The 23,567-nt window shown below is 37.0% G+C and overlaps 1 protein-coding gene and 1 non-coding gene across 3 annotated transcripts; one reads left to right on the top strand and one right to left on the bottom strand.

Moving 5' to 3' along the window:
* Nucleotides 1-4,000: 4,000 nt before the first annotated feature.
* LOC133879533 (eukaryotic translation initiation factor 4G) lies at nucleotides 4,001-13,693 on the top strand. 2 transcript variants are annotated; one of them, XM_062318127.1, is made up of 10 exons: nucleotides 4,001-4,232; nucleotides 4,324-4,544; nucleotides 4,728-4,876; nucleotides 5,090-5,239; nucleotides 5,387-5,460; nucleotides 5,589-5,645; nucleotides 5,940-7,370; nucleotides 7,470-10,672; nucleotides 12,962-13,156; nucleotides 13,241-13,693. In XM_062318127.1, the coding sequence occupies exons 2-10, from the start codon at nucleotides 4,381-4,383 to the stop codon at nucleotides 13,569-13,571; spliced, it is 5,754 nt and encodes a 1,917-aa protein (XP_062174111.1). In that variant the 5' UTR covers nucleotides 4,001-4,232; nucleotides 4,324-4,380; the 3' UTR covers nucleotides 13,572-13,693. The 2 variants fall into 2 exon arrangements, with proteins under 2 accessions (XP_062174111.1, XP_062174110.1); XM_062318126.1 differs by having other exon boundaries at nucleotides 4,002-4,214.
* A 2,212-nt stretch (nucleotides 13,694-15,905) lies between these two features.
* Nucleotides 15,906-15,978, bottom strand: TRNAA-AGC (transfer RNA alanine (anticodon AGC)). Its single transcript has one exon. It is a non-coding gene; the product is annotated as a tRNA-Ala (tRNA).
* Between the last annotated feature and the right edge of the window lie 7,589 nt (nucleotides 15,979-23,567).

Below are 23,567 nucleotides of genomic sequence, written 5' to 3'. Positions count from 1 at the left end.
AGCCTCTACATGCCACGAAACACAATTACTTTAAATTATAAATATACTCTCTCTCTCTCTCTCTCTCTCTCTCTCTCTCTCTCTCTATCTATATATATATATATATTGAACAAATAAACCATTCATTATCATATGAGATGAGCACAAAGAATCGCCGGTGACGGCATGTGTAGACCACACGTCCTCACTAGAAGACCTCTCTCCAACAGAGAACCATTGAAACCACTGTGAACCGCCAACTGGAAAAGATAGTGGGGCCATCACGCGTTGGCAAGTGAGGAGCACTTGCTGGCCTTTACCGAGCATCGCTTGGTGGCGACAGAGGCGGAGGACGACAGCGAACATCATGGAGAGGTGTGTGTCATGTAGAGATTGATGGGAAGCATAAATCTAGCTTCAAAGATTGATGAGGAAGCACCAATAGATTGAAACACCACAAACTCCAAATCCTCAGAAGGATTAGAGAAATTATACTTTCATCTCTTGGTTTCACAGAACGACACCGAGTGAGAAGAAAATAAAGCAGCCCAAGACTAGACGAACCAACCGGGACGAAAAGCAAACAACTAGCAAGAATGAGAACCCCTTAGCAGCTAGGCTATATTTATTTATTTATTTATAGGAAGTTGATGAATAAACCTTTTTGAAATCAAATAAAAACTTAAGGACATTATTGTTGAAATTAAAAACCTAAATTTTAAATTGAAACTGCTTGAAAACTTAAGGATTAAATTTTATTTTTTCCCTTTTTTTTTAATGAGAAACCAATTTCTCTAAATACAATAAAATATCAAAAACACTATGACAAGATATACGAGTTGCTATTATAGTCGATCCCAAATTCTAAAATGCATCTTATGAAAGGAAGTGTTATTTTACTAATTTTTTTGTAATGAATTTGAAATCTTTTTTTTTTTTGTTTGTATCTCGAAATCATTAACGAACAATTCAAAACACAAAACAGTCCCATCAAAATACAGTCTCCACCTTTATCGCATATCAATTTTTTTTTTTTTTTTTTTTTTTTTTTTTTTTTTTTTTTTTTTTTTTTTTTTTTTACCTCAAATCAAAATTTTAAAAATCTAAAAAACGTTACCAAGCATACATAGAGTATGTTTCGTTTTGCGATTTCAAAACATGTAATTCAAAATATAGCATTTTAAAACATCCGATTAAAAAACGTATATAGTTAAACGTTTGGTAAAGTTGAGATTCTACATTCAAAATCACAATTTATTCTTTAAAAACGCACCCCTTACTTGCAATTTAAAACCGTAAATTTTTTTACATTTTTAAATTACAAATCTTTTATAGAAAAAGAAAAAGAAAAAAAAAAGGGCGGACCCTCGAACAAAAAGCTTTTTTACAATTTTATTTAAAAACACATAAAATCACTCTCCTTGTGGCGAAGAAAGCAGTTCTTCTACTTCTTTTTGTAAAGGTAGGCTTGACTTTTGCCTAAACTTTAGGCCAAGGTTTTATTTTATTTTATTCTATATATGCTTTATTTATTTATTTATTATTATTATTATTATTGTGATATGAACTTTAGACTTATTTCTACCTAAATAAAGTAAACAAACAAAGCCACGCCACGGAATCGTCTCCATAATTTAATACTGGTTTGACTCTCACTCCTCTATTCTAATGATAAAATGAAGAGAATTATGATTAAATTATGAGCATCTATAGTGGACTTAATCATTTTACTTAAAAATAAAAACAACATGAGAATACAGGTAGCTAGTTTAATTGGATTATTTTATGTTAATCTAAAATTAAATATTAATGAGCTTGATAAAAGTGGAATCACAGGTAATAAATAATAATGAGTGCTTCTTCTTTTTTCACCTTTTTTTTTTTTTTTTTTTTTTTTTTTTTTTTGTAATTGTAACACAAGACAATTTTCGTTTGCTTCCATGATAAGAACTCTCTCTCATTTCATATTAATAACCCAAAAAAGAATTTCAACCTAATATAAGTTGTAAACTTTGTAATAGCGACACGTGTTTTCCATAAAGAAAAATGGTTCCTTTGACAATACTTTAAGGACATCTTTTTGCTATTTATAAATAAATAAATAAAAGCATTAATAAATAACTTTACACACAAAATTCTCAAAACATCTTTCAACTTTATTTCGCAGATCATAATCAAAAAGCAAAAAACATCTTATAAAAATTTTACCAAACAAATCCAAAGTTTATTTTATTTTATTTCAAATTAGGTTAAAGAAATTCTTTAAATTCAGTATATTAAACTGATATATGTATTTAATAGATTGAGTTAAAATAATTGTCTTCCAACTTAATTACGAAGAAAACTTTATTCTTTGAAGTTGCTTTATGGTAAGAGAAATCAGTTTATAATAAGGTGCGTTTGGGATTGCAATTTCGTATATAAAAAATACGATTTAAAACCAAAGCACAAAAAATAAATCGTTTGGGAATTGAGTTTTAAAAAATTTGTAATTTGAAAATGTAGAAAACTAAATTTTCAAATCGCAGACAATGTGGTATTTTTTTAGACGTAAAATCTTAAAGACTAACTTGCGATTTTAAAGGCCGAATTGCGATTTTGTCAAATGCTTAACAACATTTTTTCAAATCGCATTTTTTTAAATTACAAATCCAAACGAACCCTAAATATTAATAAGTATTAAAAACACCTAGAAAAAGGAAAAATAAAAATAAAAATAGTATTAGAACTTTATGGATGTAACTGCCCGTACAACTTTAATTGCTTATCAAGGTGGACAAACTAACTTTTTAAAAGCTATTCTTTTGGTTGGATGATAACCAAGTGTGCCATCCTTGGAATTTGGTCCATGTGCTATGCGAATGTAATTCTTATTTTCCTCTTTCGATTTGTACCTTGACCTTTGCCTAACCATAATTATGGTTTTATCTTATTCTTGTTGGGTTAAATGTGTTTTTGGCACCCGTGGTAAGATCTATTATCATTCGATCACATTGGTTTTAACAAGTATTACCGATGGTATCTATTTTTTTTTTTTTTTTTTTATATATAAACATAGGCGGTAGTTCTATATATAAAATTAACAGTAATTCACGTCAATGCCTTTTAAAATATGACACCTCACTATTAGGGCTTAGCGGTGGGGTGTCCCTTTCGAGGGTGGGCGCAAGCCACTCATAAATTGGTTATAAGGGGCGATCGAAACCACCCATTCTCCAAATGGGAGTGGTCGAGCCACCTTTAAATGGATAGAGGTAGTTTTTACTTTCTGTCATCTTCATTTGGTCATTTGATCCAAGACGGATCATATTGGACGAAACATAAACGAAAATGCTATTATATTCGTTGAATGCATACATGTACCACCTGTGATACTTTTTAAAACCGAAAGGTCCATTTGAGCATCACTACAAATATTAAAAAAGTTATTAACCCTATTCTATTTAATGCATGTTTTTATTTCCATAATAAAAACATGTGATTTGAGGATTTGGCCTAGGTGCGGTAAAAAAAGTACAACATATATGGTATGCTAAGATCTAATTTTAAGCTTTCATAAAAAAGAGAGACAATAAAATTAAATCTCAACCGTTCACAGCATCTAAGCCAAGTGGGTGATTTAACTCTCCTATTCAAATCAAACTCTTATAGTAAAAAACCATCATTTACATGAGTAATGATTCACTACCACCTAAATATACAACTTTTCACCACCTTAATTTATTTTTAAAAAATAAAAAAATTCAGAAAGTAGTGGGGAACCACCTTGCCACATAGGCAAAATGGTAAAAAATTATATTTTTGGGTGGCATTGAATCATTACTCAATTTACATTACACAAATGTTACTGTTAAGAATAATCCTACCTTGAGAAAAAGAAAAAGAAAAGGAAAAAGAAAAAGGAAAAGGAAAAAGAAAAAATCCAAAGGCATATATGAAAGAGCGAGAAGAGCTCTGTGATCTCCTAGAAAACCTGGCCAGTTTGTTACCACACCCCCACAAAACTCTCTCTCTTTCTCTCTCTCTCTCTCTGTGTAAAAACAAAATTCCATTTAATTTTCGTTATTTCTTTATTTTTACGAAATCACCCTCACCAATTTCCCTTATTTTCTCTCTATTCCCCTCTTTACTCCTCATCTCTCTTTCTCTTTTTCTCTTTCTCTCTGTTTTTGTTTGTCACCGTCTATGATGAGCGTCCAATAAACCCTAACTTACGCTACACTCTCACTCCGCAGGTGCTTCACTCTCTCTCTGTATGTGTGTGTGCGTGTGCGTGTGTAGATTGTGTTTTGGTTTGGTTTGTTGTGGGGGGTTTTGATGTGGTTGGATCTTGTTTGGCTGCAGAGAAAGTTGGTAAGGGAAAGAGAAAGCCAAGGCAAGGGAATCTAAGGGCTAGGATATATGTCCTACAATCAATCAAGGTCGGACAAGAACGATACGACACAGTTCCGGAAATCCGATAGGCGATCCGCGAGCTCCAATCAGCAGCGGGGCTCCTCAGGTGCTTACGTTAAGGGCGGCGGGCCCGCCCCTTCTCCGTCATACGTGTTATCCTCCGGCCGCAAGTAAGGATTTCTAGGGTTTCGGATTTCCAATCTTTTTGGATTTTGAGGGTTTGTTAGAAGTTAGGGTTTTGATGGTTGTTTTGTGGTGGATGAGGGAATTAAGGTTTGGTTTTTTTTGATTCAAGGTTTGGTTTTTTTGTTTGTTTTGCTGGTTTGTGATTTGGGTGTTTTTGGGTGTTTCAGTTTGAAGAGGAATAACAATAATGCACAAGGAGGGCAGTCTAGGGCAAGCGTGCCCACTGTGAATTCCTCTTCGTTGGAGTCTAGTAATGTGTCGACGCCGCGTAGTGCTGCTGTACAGAATGGTTCCCATGTGCAGCCTCAATTTCATGGTAAGATTGTTTTTCTAAAAGAGAAAAAAAATTGTCTTTTAGAGTTATGGTTTATTGCTTTGTGAATTTTGTTGGAGAATGTTGATGGGTTTTTATTGAAATTCAAGGAAGCGTTGATGGATACTGCCTGTTTGATTGGGATGGAGTTTTTTCATTTTTTGTTTGTTTTTTCACATGGTTTTTTATTTTTATTTTTTTAATGGTGTGTGGTAGGAGCATCTGATATGCCGGTTACAAGCCCAGCTGCCAAGCCAGCTGAGTTGTCGGCTCCTCAGAGAAGCAACCGAACTGTTCCGAAGGTTCCAACTTCTCAACCTGCCTCCATGAGCTCTGACTCGACAGCTTCCAGAACACCTATAAAGGGTATGACTAGAAGCTTTGGATATAGTTCCACTATGTATGAATTATAAGAATTTTGTTATAATGTGGGAGACTATTTATCTTGACATTGACTTGCAGTAGTAGAATAATATAACTAATGATATGCTTTTAATGGTTTCTATGGATCAGCCCCTGGAGATGCGTCTAAGGCATTCTCCTTCCAGTTTGGGTCCATAAGTCCTGGTTTCATGAATGGGATGCAGGTATGCTTATGCTCTCACATCCACTAAATGCAATTTGTTTAGTTTTTTTCTCTATAGAATGGTGCTAGACATTTTTCTTAACCTTATTTAATAGATTCAAATGATTGTGTTGATTTTCATGTTTGTAGGTTCCTGCTCGAACTAGCTCAGCCCCGCCAAATTTGGATGAGCAGAAACGGGACCAGGTTTGTACTTATTTTTTTTGAGTCATCTTCTGGTCTGCTTGTCTATTAAAAGTCTGAGACTTGATGGTAGCATCCTCTGTCCTCCCTTCCTTTTCGTCTATTGTTTCAAGTAGAATGGAACTTTGCACGATGTACTATTCAAACTTGGTTTAATTTTGGTGTACCATTTCCTTTGTGCTTGGGCATATGGTGTTAGGATAATTCAAGTACTCAGTTTGGGATGTTGGAAATTTATCACGCTTGGCATTTATATTTAATAATTTAAGAAATCTTTTTGTGATTTTTAATCTGCAGGCACGCCACGATTCTTTTAGATCTGCCGCTCCACTGCCAACTCCTTCTGCACCCAAGCAGCAGTTACCTAGGAAGGATGCAGGTGCTGTTAATCAACCTAATACTGGGGAGGCATATCCAGTGTCCAAAGCCAAAAAGGATGCACAAGTCTCACCTGCACCACCAGCAAGCCAACAACAGAAGCCTCCTGGTCTTCCTATGACTGGGATGTCCATGCCAATGCCGTTTCACCAGTCACAGGTTTCTGTGCAATATGGTGGCCCGAACCAGCAGCTTCAATCTCAGGGTATGACAGCTGCCGCTTCGCTTCAAATGCCGTTGCATATGCCTTTAGCGATGGGAAATCCTCCCCAAGTGCAACCGCCTGTGTTTGTTCAAGGTCTCCAACCCCATCCTATGCAGACTCAAGGAATTATTCATCAAAGCCAGGGCTTGAGTTTCACCACTCAAATGGGTCCTCAGTTGCCCCCTCAGTTAAGCAGTATGGGAATCACCATGTCCCCACAGTACTCCCAGCAGCAGGGAGGAAAATTTGGTGTTCCGCGTAAAACTACTGTCAAGATTACTCATCCAGACACACATGAAGAATTGAGGCTTGATAAACGGGCAGATTCTTATTCAGATGGTGGGTCATCTGGTCCACGGTCTCACCCTAATGTGCCTCCTCAATCCCAGCCTATTCCATCATATGCACCTTCTCATACTATGAGCTTTTATACTCCCAATTCTTTCAATGCCAGTCCTATGTACTATCCACCTCAGAGTTCTGTTCCATTAACAAGTAGCCAGATGGCACCCAGTTCCCAAGCGCCAAGATTTAATTATCAAGTTGGACAGAGTCCCCAAAACATGACGTTCATGAATCCTGCACTTAGTTCCCTACCTGTTAATAAGACTGGGAGCCAAATGCATGGTGTGGCAGATCTACCAAACTTGGAACATTCCCGTGATCTACATACTATAATCTCCTCTGCTCCGTCAACAACGATTCCAGTTACAGTTAAGCCAAGTGCTGGTTCTATTGGAGAAAAGGTTGCAGACTCGATGCGGCCAAATAGCTCACATGGTGCTGAAAAGGGTGAATCTCCTAAACATGTGAGACCATCTGGTGAAGCTAGCTCATCACATCCTGAAAGGGATTCTGAGATTTGTTCAGAAAGCTCTTTGCAGCAGTCTAAACATGACACTGAATCATTGGTGTCCAAGTCGTTGCCGGTGGCAACTAACCTGTCAGCAGTGTCTGCTGTTATTTCTTCTGAGGGCCTGGTTTCCAATCCATTATCTTCTGCTTTGGTTTCTCCATTCGAGGAATCTACAGTAGTTGTGCCTAATAATGAGGGCAGAAGAAGGGAAACACTTGGTAGATCAAACTCTATCAAAGATCATCAAAAGAAGACAGGCAAGAAAGGATACGTCCAATCACAGCGTCAGGTACTTTTATGCTGTATGACCCTTTCCTTTAATTATTTTCCAATTTAGTTAAGCCCTTTTTTCGTTAATCTTTATGCAAAAATTTACACCTTTCTACAGGTTAGCAGCCAATCTACTTCATCCTCAAATTTGCATTCTCGGGATCTAGAGCATGTTATATCTTCTAACAGTGGACTTTCTGGAGCTGTAGAAGCTAAACCAGCTCTTGCTACACCTACGTCTAGTGAAAGTGTTTCATTATCCCGGCCATCACTGTTAACGGTTGGTGGTGCTACTGATGCTTCTGAATTAAAGGTTGAAAGTGTTGGAGAAGGCTCCACCAGTGTCTCATCTGAAATTTCTGGTTCCAGAATCATTGTTGATACCTTTGAGACTGCTCACCATGGTAATCTAGATGAATCATCTTTGCAGAATGAAGAATTACTACATGAAACTGTGTTAAAGGATGAACAAGGAGAAAGCAGATTGCCAGAATTCGAGTTCAAACAAGATGTTCAGAGTTGTGAGATATCATTGGAGCCTGTTTCGTTAAAATCCTCGGAACTTATTAAAGATACTGAGGGCAAACAATCTGGACAGGATTCTGATCTGAAGGCAATAACTACAAGTGATGAGGTCCCAACTTTGGGGACTTCACAGAGAGGGCTCGCTGAACCTGTGGAATGTCATGCAGAGATGGATGGGACAACTGATTTCTCAGATGCTGGAAGTTCTAATGGTGAGAAGGCCTCAACTTTGGATGTTCTTTCAAGGAGTGATAGCATAGGCAGTAAAGAAGTTGTTACAATGTCTTGTATATCAGATCAGCAGCCTGCTATTCTGACCCCTGATCTTCTGGAAGCAACTTCAAAACATGAAGGGGAAATTGCAGAGAATTTTGGCGGTGGTTTGGTCTCATTTGCAGCATCAGTTTCCAAGGATAAGCCAAGCCTTGATCTGAGTAAGGCAAAGAACAGTGCTAAAGGAGGAAAGAAGAAGATGAAAGAAATACTTCAGAAAGCCGATGCTGCTGGGACTACTTCTGATCTTTATAATGCATATAAGGGCCCGGATGAAAAGAAAGAAACTGCTGTGTCTATGGAAAGTACTGAGAGCACTTCTAATATTGTGGATGTGAAGCAGGCACCTGCTGATGCTGTCGAAGTAGATTCTATAGCAAGTGAAATGGGTGGGACAAGCAAAGCTGAGCTTGATGATTGGGAAGATGCAGCTGACATATCTACACCAAAATTAGAAGTTTCAGATAATGGACAACAGGTTATTGGGAGACTGGATAATCATGACGAAGATGAAGAAGTAGTTACAGCCAAAAAATATTCCAGAGATTTCCTCTTGAAATTCGCGGAGCAATATCTCGTCCTTCCAAAAGGTTTTGAGGTTACATCTGAAACAGAGACCTTGATGAGTGCTAATTTCAATATCTCTCATCATGTTGAACGTGATTCATACCCTAGTCCTGGGAGAATAATAGACAGGCCAAGTGGGGGATCTCGAATTGAACGTCGTGGTAGTGGTGTGGTAGAAGAAGACAGGTGGAGTAAACTATCTGGTAATTTCAGTTCGGGGAGGGATCCACGGCCGGATCTTGTTTATGGAGGTAATGCAGCAGGTTTTCGACCTGGCCCAGGAGGTAATTATGGTGTTCTCAGGAACCCACGTGGACAACCACCCATGCAATATCCTGGAGGAATCCTGGTGGGACCATCCATGAGTTCTCAGGGAGGAATGGCTAGAAATAGCCCTGATTCTGAAAGGTGGCTGCGTGGTACCAATAGTCAGAAGGGTTTAATTCCTTCTCCTCAGACTCCATTACTGGTGATGCACAAAGCTGAGAAGAAATATGAAGTGGGTAAAGTGACAGATGAGGAACAGGCAAAGCAAAGGCAATTGAAAGCCATTCTAAATAAGCTTACTCCACAGAACTTTGAGAAACTTTTTGAGCAAGTGAAAGCAGTTAACATTGACAATGCTGCCACACTAACTGGTGTCATCTCACAGATCTTTGATAAAGCTTTAATGGAGCCTACTTTCTGTGAGATGTATGCTGATTTCTGTAGTCATCTGGCTGGGGAGTTGCCTGATTTCAATGAAGCTAATGAAAAGGTAACTTTCAAGAGAGTTCTTCTGAACAAGTGTCAGGAGGAATTTGAGAGGGGGGAAAGAGAGCAAGAAGAAGCTAATAAAGCCGAGGAAGAGGGTGAGATCAAACAGTCTGCAGAGCAAAGAGAAGAGAAGAGAGTTAAGGCTAGAAGAAGAATGTTGGGTAACATTAGATTAATTGGGGAGTTGTACAAGAAGAAAATGTTGACTGAGCGAATAATGCACGCATGCTTACAGAAATTGCTGGGTCAGTATCAGGATCCTGATGAAGAAGATCTTGAAGCTTTGTGCAAATTGATGAGTACCATTGGGGAGATGATCGACCATCAAAAAGCTAAGGAGCATATAGATGCATATTTTGATAGAATGAAGGCATTATCCAATAATATGAATTTATCTTCTAGGGTCAGGTTCATGTTGAAGGATGCAATTGATTTGAGAAAGAATAAATGGCAGCAGAGGAGGAAAGTTGAAGGGCCAAGAAGGATTGATGAAGTGCACAGAGATGCTGCTCAAGAACGGGCGCAAGTTAGCAGGATGGGTCGTACTTCGAGCATAAGCCAGTCAACAAGAAGGGCACCGATGGATTTTGGTCCAAGAGGGTCAACGATGTTGTCTTCCCCAAATGCTCATACAAGTGGTTATCGTGGACCGCCTACTCAGGTTCGTGGTTATGGCGCTCAGGATGTTCGGACGGAGGAAAGACCGTCTTATGAGTCGAGGACCTTGTCAGTTCCCTTGCCGCAAAGACCTATGGGTGATGATTCTATTACTCTGGGGCCTCAAGGTAGCCTTGGGAGAGGAATGTCAATTAGAGGACCACCGGCAATTTCAAGTGCTCCTGTGCCTGATATACCTGCTGTGGCTGCAGACTCCAGAAGAACAGCAACTGGTTTGAATGGTTATGGTACTGTATCAGAGAGGACAACTCATGGCGCAAGGGAGGATTTCATCCCAAGAAATATTTCGGATAGATTTGCAGCTCCAGCTGCTTATGATCAGTTAAGTCCTCAAGAGCGAAATGTGACTTTGGGTAACAGAGACTTGAAGAATCCAGATCGAAGTTATGATAGATCTCTTGCAACTTCATCGCCTTCACGAGGACAGGGAACAGCTTTTCCTCAAAATATTCCTTTGGAAAAGGTGTTGCCTGAAGAACGCCTTCGGGCTATGTCCATGGCAGCAATTAAAGAATTCTACAGGTATCATCTTGTCTTGTGCATGCGTTATTCATCCTGTTATTCTTGTCATTTTTAAAGTTTAGAAAATTTTGCATCATCTACATGCTAGTGTATGGGTGCTTGCATTAAAACCTGTTATGTATTTATCTAGTACTGACATATCCAAAGAGGGAACTTAAGCATATATGAGCTCAAAATGGAAAGTAATGCTGAGCAGTGAATCTTTGATAAAATTTGATGTGTGATTTTCAACTTCCATAATCTTATGCTTGATTCAAGTACCAAGTAGTCTGCTTATTAGACTTTGCAACTGATGTCCCTAATGTTGATGCATGTTGTCAAATAAAATACTCGAGAAGACTATCTTTGTCTTTTTGCTTCTTTGCTTTGAATATTCAATTTCTTGGAGTGGAATTAGACAAAGATGGGCTAAAATGTTAAATTATGCCCAGGTTATTTGTTTTGAGACATTTGTCGTTGAAGGTGGTGGCGAGTGTGTTTATGGCTTCTTTTTTTTATCTAGTACTGTGTTGGTGCATGCTAGTCAGATTTGGACCTCAGGAGTGTGGAATAACAGAATAATAGCTTTGTTAGAAGTTGTAGGTGTGCTTCTCATTTTTTGGTCTTCCGTTTTATTGTTTTTGGAACAGTGCATTTCATTGGATTATTTAGACGTGGAAATAACTAATTGTGCTGACTTGTACTACTAGTTATTTTAAGAGGGTTGTTTTTTTCCGGCTTCATATCAAATTATGGGATGTAATACTCAATCAGAACACGGGCCTTATGAAATCTATGATTTAGGATAATTTACTTCCCCTGTGAATTGTAATGTGGAATTCATACTTTGCTGCTTGTTTCGCCAACATTTTTTTGTTAATTAGTTTTAGAAGAATGAGAGAACTCTTAGCCTGCTTTTAGGGGAAAGTAACGTTCAAGTTATGTTTGACAATGTGTTTTGGGGGTATTTTTTGTTTTTGGTTTAAGTGTTCTGACATGACATAAAAGTTAAAACTATTTCTGTGTTTTGAATTGTTTGTTAATGTATTTTTCTTGAGAATAGAAAATAAAAGACAAAAACCAAATTTTTAACAAACATGGCCTTAGTTTCTTTCAGTGTCTTTTGGTTGAGGGAATTTGGTGAAACTTGTTAAATCATTAATTGTCTCAAAAGTTTAAGCTGATAGAAAATGATAACTTTAATTATTTAATTAATATTCTATAACACTCTCTCTTACGTGTGGGTTTAAACTCCTCAACAAGCAAGGCCCAACGCGTGAAATATTTAATTGAAATTGGGGTAAATTGTAAAATTAGAGTTAGACTTGGGAACTCTGCTCTAATACCATATTAAATCATCACTTATCCTAATAGTTTGGGTGGATAGGAAATGGCAAATTAATTAGTGCTCTAGCAGAACTCCAATTTGAACAGCCGAATTCGATTTTTTTAGGTATGCTTTAAGTTTTGGGAATCGTCCTGTTTATGAGTCTATATTTTTCAATTATTGTGTTTAGTATTTTCACTCTTTAATTACTGGTGGCCATAGTTCAGTGACTCGAAGGTTTTATTCTGATAGTAGTGTTGTAAAGCTTTTTCATGTTGTTGGATTTTTTTGAAATGATTTGGATACTCGTGAAGAAACCCAATGTGCTTAATTCATAAATTATGGTGTTGTCTCTTTTTTCAATCCTTCGGTGTGTCATTTTTGAAGCATTTGATATATATCTAGTTTGCGATCAAATTAGGAAGAATGAATAAATAATGAATAGTAGTTGTTCAAGAATTAGGTTGTTGGCAAAAGGTGAAGGTCATTTATTACTTTCAAGGAAGACATTTGATATACAAGAGTGAACAGCATAAACTGTCTTTCATGAAGGGGTGTATTTAATAATGCTTAGGCAACAACCAACCAACATGATGCTAGGCTTTTTCAGGTTATTTTTGAGAACTCTCTTTCTGTTGGTTGTATAATAGGACTCTTGTCATTTAAACTGTAATGTGAGATAATGATGTGGGGTATTAGCTCTTGCACCTCATCCAAGGCACAGCTCAGAAGGCCGGTGAGTTAGTAAACTGGCCTTGCCCATGGTTCCTAAGGTGCTTGCCTGATCCAATTGAACTGTGATTGTGTTGATTTATTGGCTGAGGAATAGACTTGAATTCGTTTGTGTATGTGTTTCTAGGTGTTGACTTGGGTACGTGTAGTTTTTGCTGTTGGGATGGTTGTGATATATGGCTGTCAATAATAATAATATAGATTCCATACTTGTTTATCAACATACTGAATGGAAGTTATTTAATTTTCAGTGCCAGAGATGAGAAAGAAGTGGAATTGTGCATTAAAGATTTGAATTCCCCAAGCTTCCATCCATTGATGGTATCACTATGGGTCACAGACTCTTTTGAGAGGAAGGACTTGGAACGGGATGTTTTGGCGAAGCTTCTGGTTAGTCTTACGAAGTCTCAGGATGGTGTCTTGAGTCAAGCCCAGCTCATCAAAGGGTAAAAGACATTTAATAATATATAATCCATTGTTTTATTGGCACACTAAAATTTACCTTCTGCTGCTTTCCTCCGTCTGGCCAGGTTTGAATCTGTTCTGACTACGTTGGAGGATGCTGTAAATGATGCCCCAAGAGCTCCGGAGTTTCTTGGTCGCATATTTGCCGAAGTCGTTACAGAAGATGTGATCCCTTTGAGAGAGATTGGGATGTTAATACGTGAAGGAGGAGAGGAGGCAGGTCGTCTTCGAGAATTGGGGCTTGCAGGAGATGTTCTTGGAAGCATTTTGGAGATGATAAAATCAGTGAAAGGTGATTCTGTCTTGAGTGAAATCCGTACAAGCTCCAAATTGCGTTTGGAGGATTTTAGGCCTCTAGATCCTAACAGATCAAGAAAATTAGAAAAATTTATTTAGAGGGGTATTGGTGCTCATTGTATCTTGTTAGGCAGGAAAGAAAAGAAATTACTCGCTAGTGCTTTTAGGCTACTTATTAATTTGCAATGAATTATTTTTCTGTGGGTGGGTGGGGATTTATATATTGGGTTTTCCTTCTCCTTGTCTTAATATTATTCTTCAAATGTTAACTGCAATTATGAAAGGTTCAATTGAGCATCAGAAATTTTAGGTCTCCAACCTATATTTTCTTGGTTTTTGTTGGGTGAATGAGATGTGAGTTCAGTGTCGTATCATTATTTTATGCATGATGTTACCTATATTAAGCTTGTCTTCATTGTCATGCTAGGGATGACAGTAGGTCTGAGAGCTCTTCCAAACCCGACCTGAACATATACATGTCATTTACAATTCATGTCATTTCCATGGGGGCTTTTTGCTTTCAGCCTCCGCTACTGTCGGAAAGCTGGAATGACCACCAACACTTTCTCGACGGAGGTCATTTCCGTCTGGCAACTGCCTCTGAAAATGTTGGTGGTGGAATATGGTAGAAGTTGGAAATCTTTAAGCAAACCTTTTACAAGTTAATAATATAATGCCATCCTAATACTGTATTCAGTTGGTTTCTTCTTCTGCCTAATAGCCTCCAAAAAGAGAACAATAACAAGAGACATGAAAAAATTAGGTTGCTGTTGGGGGCATCGAGCATGAGCCATTCAATGATTTCTATTGAAAAGGCAATTAAATGATATTTCAATGAAGCCATTTATGGACCTTGATTTCTACTTGCTGGAATACCTGAAATAAAACCATTTACAGATTGCAGTTTACTTTCATAAGTGAAAGACATTGGAAATTGTACATCAGCTGCAGCCTTCCTTTTCTGCTCCTTTTGCTGATAGAGAACACAAGGTAACAGAAGGAGAACTCTACTTCTCTACTGATTTCAATGCTTGAATTCATGAATGATAATCCTAGAAAAGGGCATGCAATCATATTTGGTCCGGATGTTACACTCGTTTGTTACAACTACAGACAAACACCGGTATTATTGTTAGAATATATTATGGACTGTTTGGTTCGAATTTTATTCAATATCCCAATCAAGTTTTATTCAAAAACCCAAAAACCCACATCCAACCTGAATAAAACTCGAATTTAAATATTCAAATGCCATGATTATTTGTCATTAATTTATTAAAAAATAAATAAATTTATTTTTTTTTTTAAAAAAAAAAAAGAAAGAAAAAAGAAAAATGGGTAGGGGTGGTTGGGCCACCCCTAGTGGTCGGGGGTGGAGCACAGCCACCCCTGGACTGCGCCACCCCCGGGCCTTCTAGGGGTGGCTTAATGGCCACCCCCCCAGAGGTGGCCAGGGGTGGCCATCGCCACCCCTAGAAGGTCCAGGGCCACTGTGGTGTGGTAGCCATTGGGGGTGGCGCGTGGCCACCATCATTGGGGGCCACCCCTTCCTTTTTTGTTTTTTTAAAAAAATAAGTTTATTTATTTATTTTTTAATAAATTTAACACTAATCAATACACAACTTTTTAGACGATCCAATCATTTCCTACCATTAAAAAACACTTTTTTCCAATCTAAAAAATTCAATATTCAAACACAAATTCAAAAAGAATCTGAATTCTATTCAACATCCAAACACATTTTCATTACATCGAAATCCATAAACAAATTCAGAATATTATTCTTATTCAAAAAATTCAACACCCAAACAGACTATAAGTAAATTAAATGATTATACTTATCTCTTTCTCTAAGTGATGATTTAAGATAGTATCAGAGCCAAATGTCACGAGTTCGAATCATGTCTCCAATATTATTTCACCTCCCATTTCAATTAAATATTTCAGAAATTAGGTCTCACTTATTAAAAGAGAGTTTAAACCCACACGTAAGGGGGAATGTTAGAATATAAATTAAATGATTAAATTCAGGGAAAACTTCACTTGTAACAATCTTTCACCATTTTTGTAAAAAGGTACCCAAACTTTAAAAAGTGTCAATTTAAAGTATTCATCTTTTAATTTTTTTTTTAATTTTAACCATCCGTTAGAATTTTTCGTTAAATACTGTTAAAATTTCCAAAATACCCATTACAAAAATATTTCCTCAAAACAAAACCTAAAGAGCAAGCAAATTTATGAACTCATATAACACATGAAAACTAGTTGAAATTTTGCTATCTCAGTATTTACAGCTAAGTGAGACATAATAAATAAAGAAAAAAAAAAAGGTTACAAAAATAGTAAAAAAACTGCTGTGGTAAATGGTAATATCTGAACTATTTAATTCTTAAACAATAGTTAAAAAAATATAGAGACAAATATATGCTAAAATGGAGATGCGGGGTATCGATCCCCGTACCTCTCGCATGCTAAGCGAGCGCTCTACCATCTGAGCTACATCCCCATTGTACAATACTGTGCGTACAAATATTAATAGATAGACATACGTGCTTTACGGTGAGCATAACAATGGTGTCTTGGTGGACGAGTGCTGCTTCTGGGCTCAAACCCCCCCCTTTGTCGATTCCTTTTTCTTTTCTTCTCTGAAATTTTGTTATGTTTGCTATGCATGTGAGGCTGAAACAGCCAATTCTTAAATCAGTTTTTATTATTAAAAAAAATTTAAAGATTGATTCATACAATCATATTAATATTATGAGATAATTATAAGATAAAAATATAATTTTTAACTTTCCTGTTCAATCGGGTTGATGTGGTAGGATGCATTTAGCTCAGCCATGTTAGCCTTTTTCTTTCTTTTTTTTTTTTTTCAAAAAGAAAAGAAAAGAAAAACAATGAAGCTTAAGAAGATAAATGATAGACTACACCCTTATTTTACTAAGCTGATGTGGTAGTGTCTCTCAGCTCTTGATTTTTTTTTTTGTTTTTCCTCCTAAAACAAGAGCTGATTAGTTTAATTAGTATTTGAGAACTATGGATAAGATCAACTTAATGTTGTATGTTGCTTTTGTTTTTGACCCGAGGTGGAAGATATAGGGGTTGGTATTTTTTTTTTTGAGAAAATGCAATGAGCTTGTGTGGGCGGATCAAATAGAGACAAATGTAAGAGACCTCGTGAATCGTTTAATTGAGCAATATAGTAAGTTTCATGGGGGTGAATCGTCTAACTTTGATGCGGACGTAGGATGTTCACATTCTGCTTTGAATGTTGTTGGTAATGAATGGGAATATAGCGAGGCGCAATATATGAAGATTTTCTATCAGCACCTTGTCGAAGAGAATGATTTGAAGTATAGGTTTGAGGTGGATAGGTATTTGTTGGATTTGTATGTAACAACAACAAAAGATTTTGATGTTTTAGCTTGGTGGAAGGTTAATGCGCCCAAATATTCTATTCTTGTAGAGATAGCCCATGATGTATTGGCCATCCCTATTTTCACTGTTGCTTTTGAGTCCACCTTTAGTACTTGATGACGTATATTGAATTCTTTTATGAGTTCATTGTCTCCACTTACTGTTAAAGCCTTGATTTACACGCAAAACTGGCTGAGGAACTGCCCAATCAACTTTTGGAAGTTAAAAGAGTTTGTGGAAAGTTATGATGAGTAAGGTAAATGTTTATAAATTAGTTAGGAATAACTTCACAAAAGGGTACTGAACTATCACGCATTACGATGAACATGACAATGTTCTTCGTGGACAATTTCTCCTATCGCCTCCTTTCGAGCTCAAACCCCTTTGTCCCCCTTTTGTTAATTCCTTTTTCTTTTCTTTGAAATTTTTTATGTTTGCTATAAAATATAAAATAAAATAAAAATATAATTTTTAGCTTTCTCAATACCATTTGACACACTGGTAAGTGGTAACTCACCTGTTAGATTGGGTTGATGTGGTAGTATGCATTTGAAAGAAAAAAGAAAAACAACAAAGCTTAAGAAGAGAAATGATAGACTACACTCTTGCTTTACTAGGTTGATAAGAAAGTGCCCCTTAGGTCATGATTTTTTAATTAGTTGATAACATTGTCATATTAGTATAGTGAAATGAGAGTATAATATATATGCATCATTGCTCAACTTAAAAACAAAATTTTAAAAGAAAAATATTACTCTTCACACTCATATTTATTACATCGGATAACATGATATATATATATATATATATATATATTAAATGGTTTATAATGTCAACTATTTAAAAAAAGAAAAAAAAGAAAAAGAAAAAAGTATATAAACCAACAGGCAATGTCCTAAAACATCTTCTTCTGCTTAATACAAGTCAGCTTCAAAAAAAAAAAAGGCGATGTCCTAAAACATCTTCCCGCCATTTTGTTCCGCCAAAACCTCTCCCCCAAATCGGGAAATGTGAATAGTATACGTATCTTCCCCTCATTTTGTTACGTCAAGAACTCTCCCAAATCGTGCGACGCCTCCCTCGCCCACAACCATCGTACGCCGCCGCAAACATCTACTTCCAAATCGGGCGACGCCAACATCCACAACCAGTACCATACGCCCCCTTCTGTAAGTGTGATTTCTCATATTTCTCCTAACCTCTCTCTTTCAACCTTGCAACAAAGGTCGTAGAAGCCTTATTTGGCAGTGAAAATTTTCTGGGTTTGCTTTGATTTTTCTTATGAAATTTTCTTAAGCACTGGTTTCTGACTTGATTAGGATTGATTGATAGTTGAAAATCTACTAAAAGTTCATATGAATCTTGGGTTTGTTGAGATTCTTTGTGTGCTATCTCTGTTTATCTATAGTGCTTTTTATTGTGATCTGAGATACTGAGAAATGAGAGACTATGGAAAATGACTATTTTATGGTTCATTTCCTAAAGTACTACAGTAAACAGTGTGTGCCAAAACTTAAAGTTGCCATTATATGTATCTTAGTAGAGCAAGAATCTCAAAGGCCCTCTTTTTTCTTTTTTCTTTTTTGTTGTTGTTGTTGTCCTGAAGGGTTCTTTGGCGTTACTTGTGTTTGTGTAGGTAGGAGCTCGTTCTTATAACATCTGAGGTTTTCATAACATAAAGTTGGTGTTTGTCTGCATACTCATAATTGGATTCTTATTAATTGGCAAACCAACTAGTTGTTATGAGGTTGTTAAATTTATGTATTGTTGATGTACAAGAATGGGTATAAAATTTGTGCATGCATTTCCTAGATCTATGTTATTTCCCCTATGATTAGTGAGGTTTCCTTTTCAATAACTGGATACGTTACATCAATGCTAGATTGGAGTTCTAATATGTTGTTTTAATTAGACATTGTGATCGATATGGATGCTTACAAAATGTTCAAAGGGGAAAGGAACTTAAATTTTTATATTTCATTATTTGGGGGGCATGAGAGGATAGAGTTTTTATTTTTATATTTCATTCTTTCCTCTTATTGTGACTTCATAAAGATGCTGCTGCTTATGCTCATGACAGCCAGTCCTTGTTCATGTATTATATATGCTATGGATAAACTTTTAAATTCCTATTCATTAACTGGGTATGTTACAACAATGCTGGATTGGAGTTCTAAGATGTTTTAATTAGTCATTGTGATCGATATGGATGCTTAGAAAATGTTCAAAAGGGAAAGGAACTTAAATTTTAGGTTATGCTCATGACAGCTAGTTCTTGTTCATGTATTATATATGCTATGGATAAACTTTTAAACAATGATTGGATAAGTAATGATTTTTGATGGATAAACTTTTCTTTCAGTGGTTCCTCCAGCATACAAAACCATGTCTGAAAAAAGCGATGCATCTACTGGACGTACGTATTGTGTAAACCTTACCTCTAATGTCCAAAACTCTCAACTTAAAAAATCGAAACTACCCAAAAGCCAATCTTTGTTGCAAATGTCACTTGAGAAAATGGTAGAAGACACTAGTAGCAACCAAACGGGATTCATAAGGTATGACCCGGACAATGTAAGGAATTTGATTATTCAGTATTTCATTAAAAGTGAGTTGCCTTTTAGGCATGTGGAGAGTGAAGGGTTTACAAAATTGATTAATGGCATTGAACCTAGGTTCAAAATACCATGTCGTATTACTTTGCAAAAAGATTGCATGAAAGTATATGAGCAAGAGAAGCTTAGGTTGAAGGCTTTTTTGAGTGGTCAAAGGGTTTGCATCACTATTAATACATGGACATCCCTTCAAAATTTGAAATACATGTGTGTTACCGCTCACTTCATAGATTGTGATTGGATAATGCATAAGAAAATACTCAAATTTGGCCTAATTTCCAATCATAGTGATGAAACTATTGGAAGAATGTTGGAGAGTACATTGATAGAGTGGGGGATTGATAATGTTTTCACTATTACAGTTGATGATGCCTCAACCAATGACGTGGGGATTGATTATATGAAAAAGAGGATGAAAGACAAGAGTTCTACTGTTTTGGGAGGCGAATTTCTTTATATGCGGTGTGCTGCTCATATTTTAAATCTTATTGTAAATGATGGCTTGAAAGATTTAAGTGACTGTATTTCTAATATAAGGAATGCAGTGAGATATGTGAGGTCTTCACCGGCGAGGATGTCAAAGTTTAAAGATTGTATAAAGTGTAAAAATATTCAATGCACGAAGATGATGTGTTTAGATGTTCCAACTAGATGGTATTCTACATACTTAATGTTGAGCATCGCTGAGAAGTACCAAAAAGCCTTTGACTTACTGGGTGAGGATGAGAATAATCAGTTTGTTGTTCCTAGAATTATTGACTGGGAAAATACTAGGGCATTTGTGAAGTTTTTGAAAACTTTTTATGATGCCACATTGAAGTTTTCTGGTTCAACTTATGCCACCTCCAATTCATATTTGATGCAACTTTGTATTATTCAACGTACTTTGAATGATGGGTGTCTTAGTTCTGATCCTATCATGAGTTCTGTGAGTTTTAATATGAAAAGCAAGTGTGAAAAGTATTGGGGGACTATGGATAAGATCAACTTAATGTTGTATGTTGCTTTTGTTCTTGACCCGAGGTTCAAGATAAAGGGGTTGGTATTTTCTTTGAGAAAATGCAATGAGCCTGTGTGGGCAGATCAAATAGAGACAAATGTGAGAGACCTCATGAATCATTTGATCGAGCAATATAGTAAGTTTCATGGGGGGGAGTCGTCTAACTTTGATGCGGATGTAGGAAGTTCACATGCTACTTTGAATGTTGTTGGTAATGAATTAGAAGATTGCGAGGCACAATATATGAAGATTTTCTACCAACACCTTGTCGAAGAGAATGATTTAGAGTGTAGGTCGGAGGTGGATCGGTATTTGTTGGATGGATATGTAGCAACAACAAAAGATTTTGATATTTTAGCTTGGTGGAAGGTTAATGCACCCAAATATCCTATTCTCGCAGAGATAGCCCGTGATGTATTGGCCATCCCTATTTCCACTGGTACTTCTGAGTCTGCCTTTAGCACTGGAGGACGGATATTGGATCCCTTTATGAGTTCATTGTCTCCACTTACTGTTGAAGCCTTGATTTGCACACAAAACTGGTTAAGGAACCGCCCAATCAACTTTCGGGAGCTAGAGGAGTTTGTGGAAAGTTATGATGAGTAAGGTAAATGTTTATAAATTAGTTATTTATAAATTCATTTTACTTTTCATTATTTATTAATTCATTTAACTAAAACTTCTTTGTAAATGGGACTCACATTCAACCTTCAAATTCAAGGACTAAATCATCTTTTGCCTAGATTGTTAGTAATAAAGGTTATCATTTTTTGAATGGTCATGATATTTTAATTACCATACAATTGTATCAGGCATATTTGTGTTTTGCACATGCTCGTGCCTTGATATTATTATGTTAAGTTTATGAGCTTTCTTGTTGTTATCTTTGCAGGATTTTGCTAGAAGACCAAATGAGATTGGTGTTAGGTTTGTTCTAAAGCAAGTATTACACGTTGGGTTATCATTTTGTGATTTTTTTTTTTTTTTTTAAAAGTTGCTTTATTGTTGTTTGGTTGAATTTCTCTAGTAGACTTTCTTTCTTTGAATCCACTTTAGTAGAAATGGAAGTGAAAGTGGATAGGTTTATGTTTGTGTTGGGCTTGATTGATTGAATTTTCATTAATATGTTGAATGTGGATGTATGGACTCTGGAATAATTGTCTTGGATTGTGAATTTTCATTTATATACTCAAGTAAGATACTTATCTATGAACATCTTTTGGTTGTAAAGATATTTATAATCTTCCTGGCAAACTATTGAAGTCAGAGATATTTAGTCAGCTTTAGTTATATTATTTGTTCTCTTAGGGTCATTTTTGCAATTTTCTGAATTTCTGGATACAGGCTATTATTATTTTGGTCCTTCGGCTATTTTAGATTTTATTACATTATTGGGTTTTTATTTATGGATTACTTTATTTCATAGGCTCTTTTGTAACATGAGCTTTTTGAATTAAAAAAAAAAGAGCCTAGAAATTGCATGAGCTTAGTGGGCCTGATAAGTGTTAAAGAGTGCACATTTTAAGGCCAAACCACAAAAAAAGGGCAAAAAAAAGGTATAAAGTGAGTCGAAAAAACAAGGCCCAACACTCAAAATAGGCCCAACTTTTAAAAGCGACTATAGATTTTTGGTTTAATACCTTATTGGTACTTGAGTTTTTGCAACTTTATTTTTTGATACCTGAGTTTTAATTTGCATCACATATGGTATCTCAGTTTTGGAAAAAGACTGAATTGGGCCAGACCCGACAAGCCGGCCCAAACAATTCCTAATATTCCGGCCCAAGACCACTTTCAAACCGTTGACCAGCTTGCTCCACGTGCACATCATAGAACGTTCAAAATTCGGATTTGAACGTGGGGGAGGGTTCTTGCCCAGCAAATCAAGAAACCGGTCTTTAACCACCAGATCATGTGGGCAACCCACCACTAAGCTCAAGACTTGCTCAACATGAGTCGGCTTTGGGAGGGGATCAAGAGCACCCGGCTCCTTTGACGAAGCCCTTAACCCGGAACGAAGTTCCCCCACCAAGGACAACTTATTCACAGCAGAGGTCGGAACCGAGCACAACTCCTCCGCAAAGGATGGCCCCGTCCACTTTGAGGCCAAGCCCAAGCTCGGCCCTAGCACCTTCGCATCCTTCTTGGTCGACGAAGACGAGGAGCCTTGCCCGTTACCCACCGTAGTAGAGAGGAAATCGACAGCCTTACACAACTCGCCGGAGAATTTCTGCCATCCCCACCCTCCTCGGCCCTCAGGGATGATAATGAAACCTTTCCGACCGCCCAAACCAAATATTGTCGCCTCTAAGAAACGCCTAGTTCTGTTCCCACCCCACCGAGCAATCAGAATTTTCGAACCTTCTCGACTTGACAAATTCTTGATCTTTCGAAATACCCATCAGCACCTCCAACGTCGACGTTAACCAATTAGAGCACTAAGAACTCAGTACGACCTCACCCAAAAATTTATTTCTCTTCTCCACCACCCTCAGTACCGACGCTCCATCCAAAACGACGATTGCAAAAGACTTCGCCTCCACAGAAAATTTCTTCTCCATCTCGCTACACCCCCATAAAATAGATGTCCAAACCTGAATGTTCACATCGCTGAGACAGAGATACACCCAACCAGAGTAGCACCGACTGATTTCCCTACGAGAAACACACCCTATAAAGCCTGCAAACTGAAACTCGGACCCCAAAAATGCAAGAAAGCTGCTAGCAAAGAGAGAGAAGGCGAGAGGAATCGGAAGAGAAACGACCCCTAGCTAGACGCGCTCTCGCGCGCCGACGCTAGAGTAGAGAGGAAGAGGCGCTCCCTTGGAAAATATAAACAAACCACCCAATGGAACTTGTTTAGGGATTTCCACTTGTGAGTTTAATAGAAAAACTAGTTAGTAGAAATGCTTGTATCTTTGTGTAAAGGGTGGTTTTAGATACTTCTGATTCTTGCAGTATCAAGGTTTGATTTTTACCCTCTTTGGTTTACACCTAATAAGACTTGCCAAAATATAATCCAAAATAAATGTAAGATGGATGAGAAACAAAGAAATGGTTAGT

Source organism: Alnus glutinosa, chromosome 10 (genome assembly GCF_958979055.1).
Source record: "Alnus glutinosa chromosome 10, dhAlnGlut1.1, whole genome shotgun sequence".
NCBI lineage: Eukaryota > Viridiplantae > Streptophyta > Magnoliopsida > Fagales > Betulaceae > Alnus > Alnus glutinosa.
The sequence above is the reverse complement of the archived record's forward strand: the minus strand, read 5'-3'. Positions and strand labels throughout refer to the sequence as shown.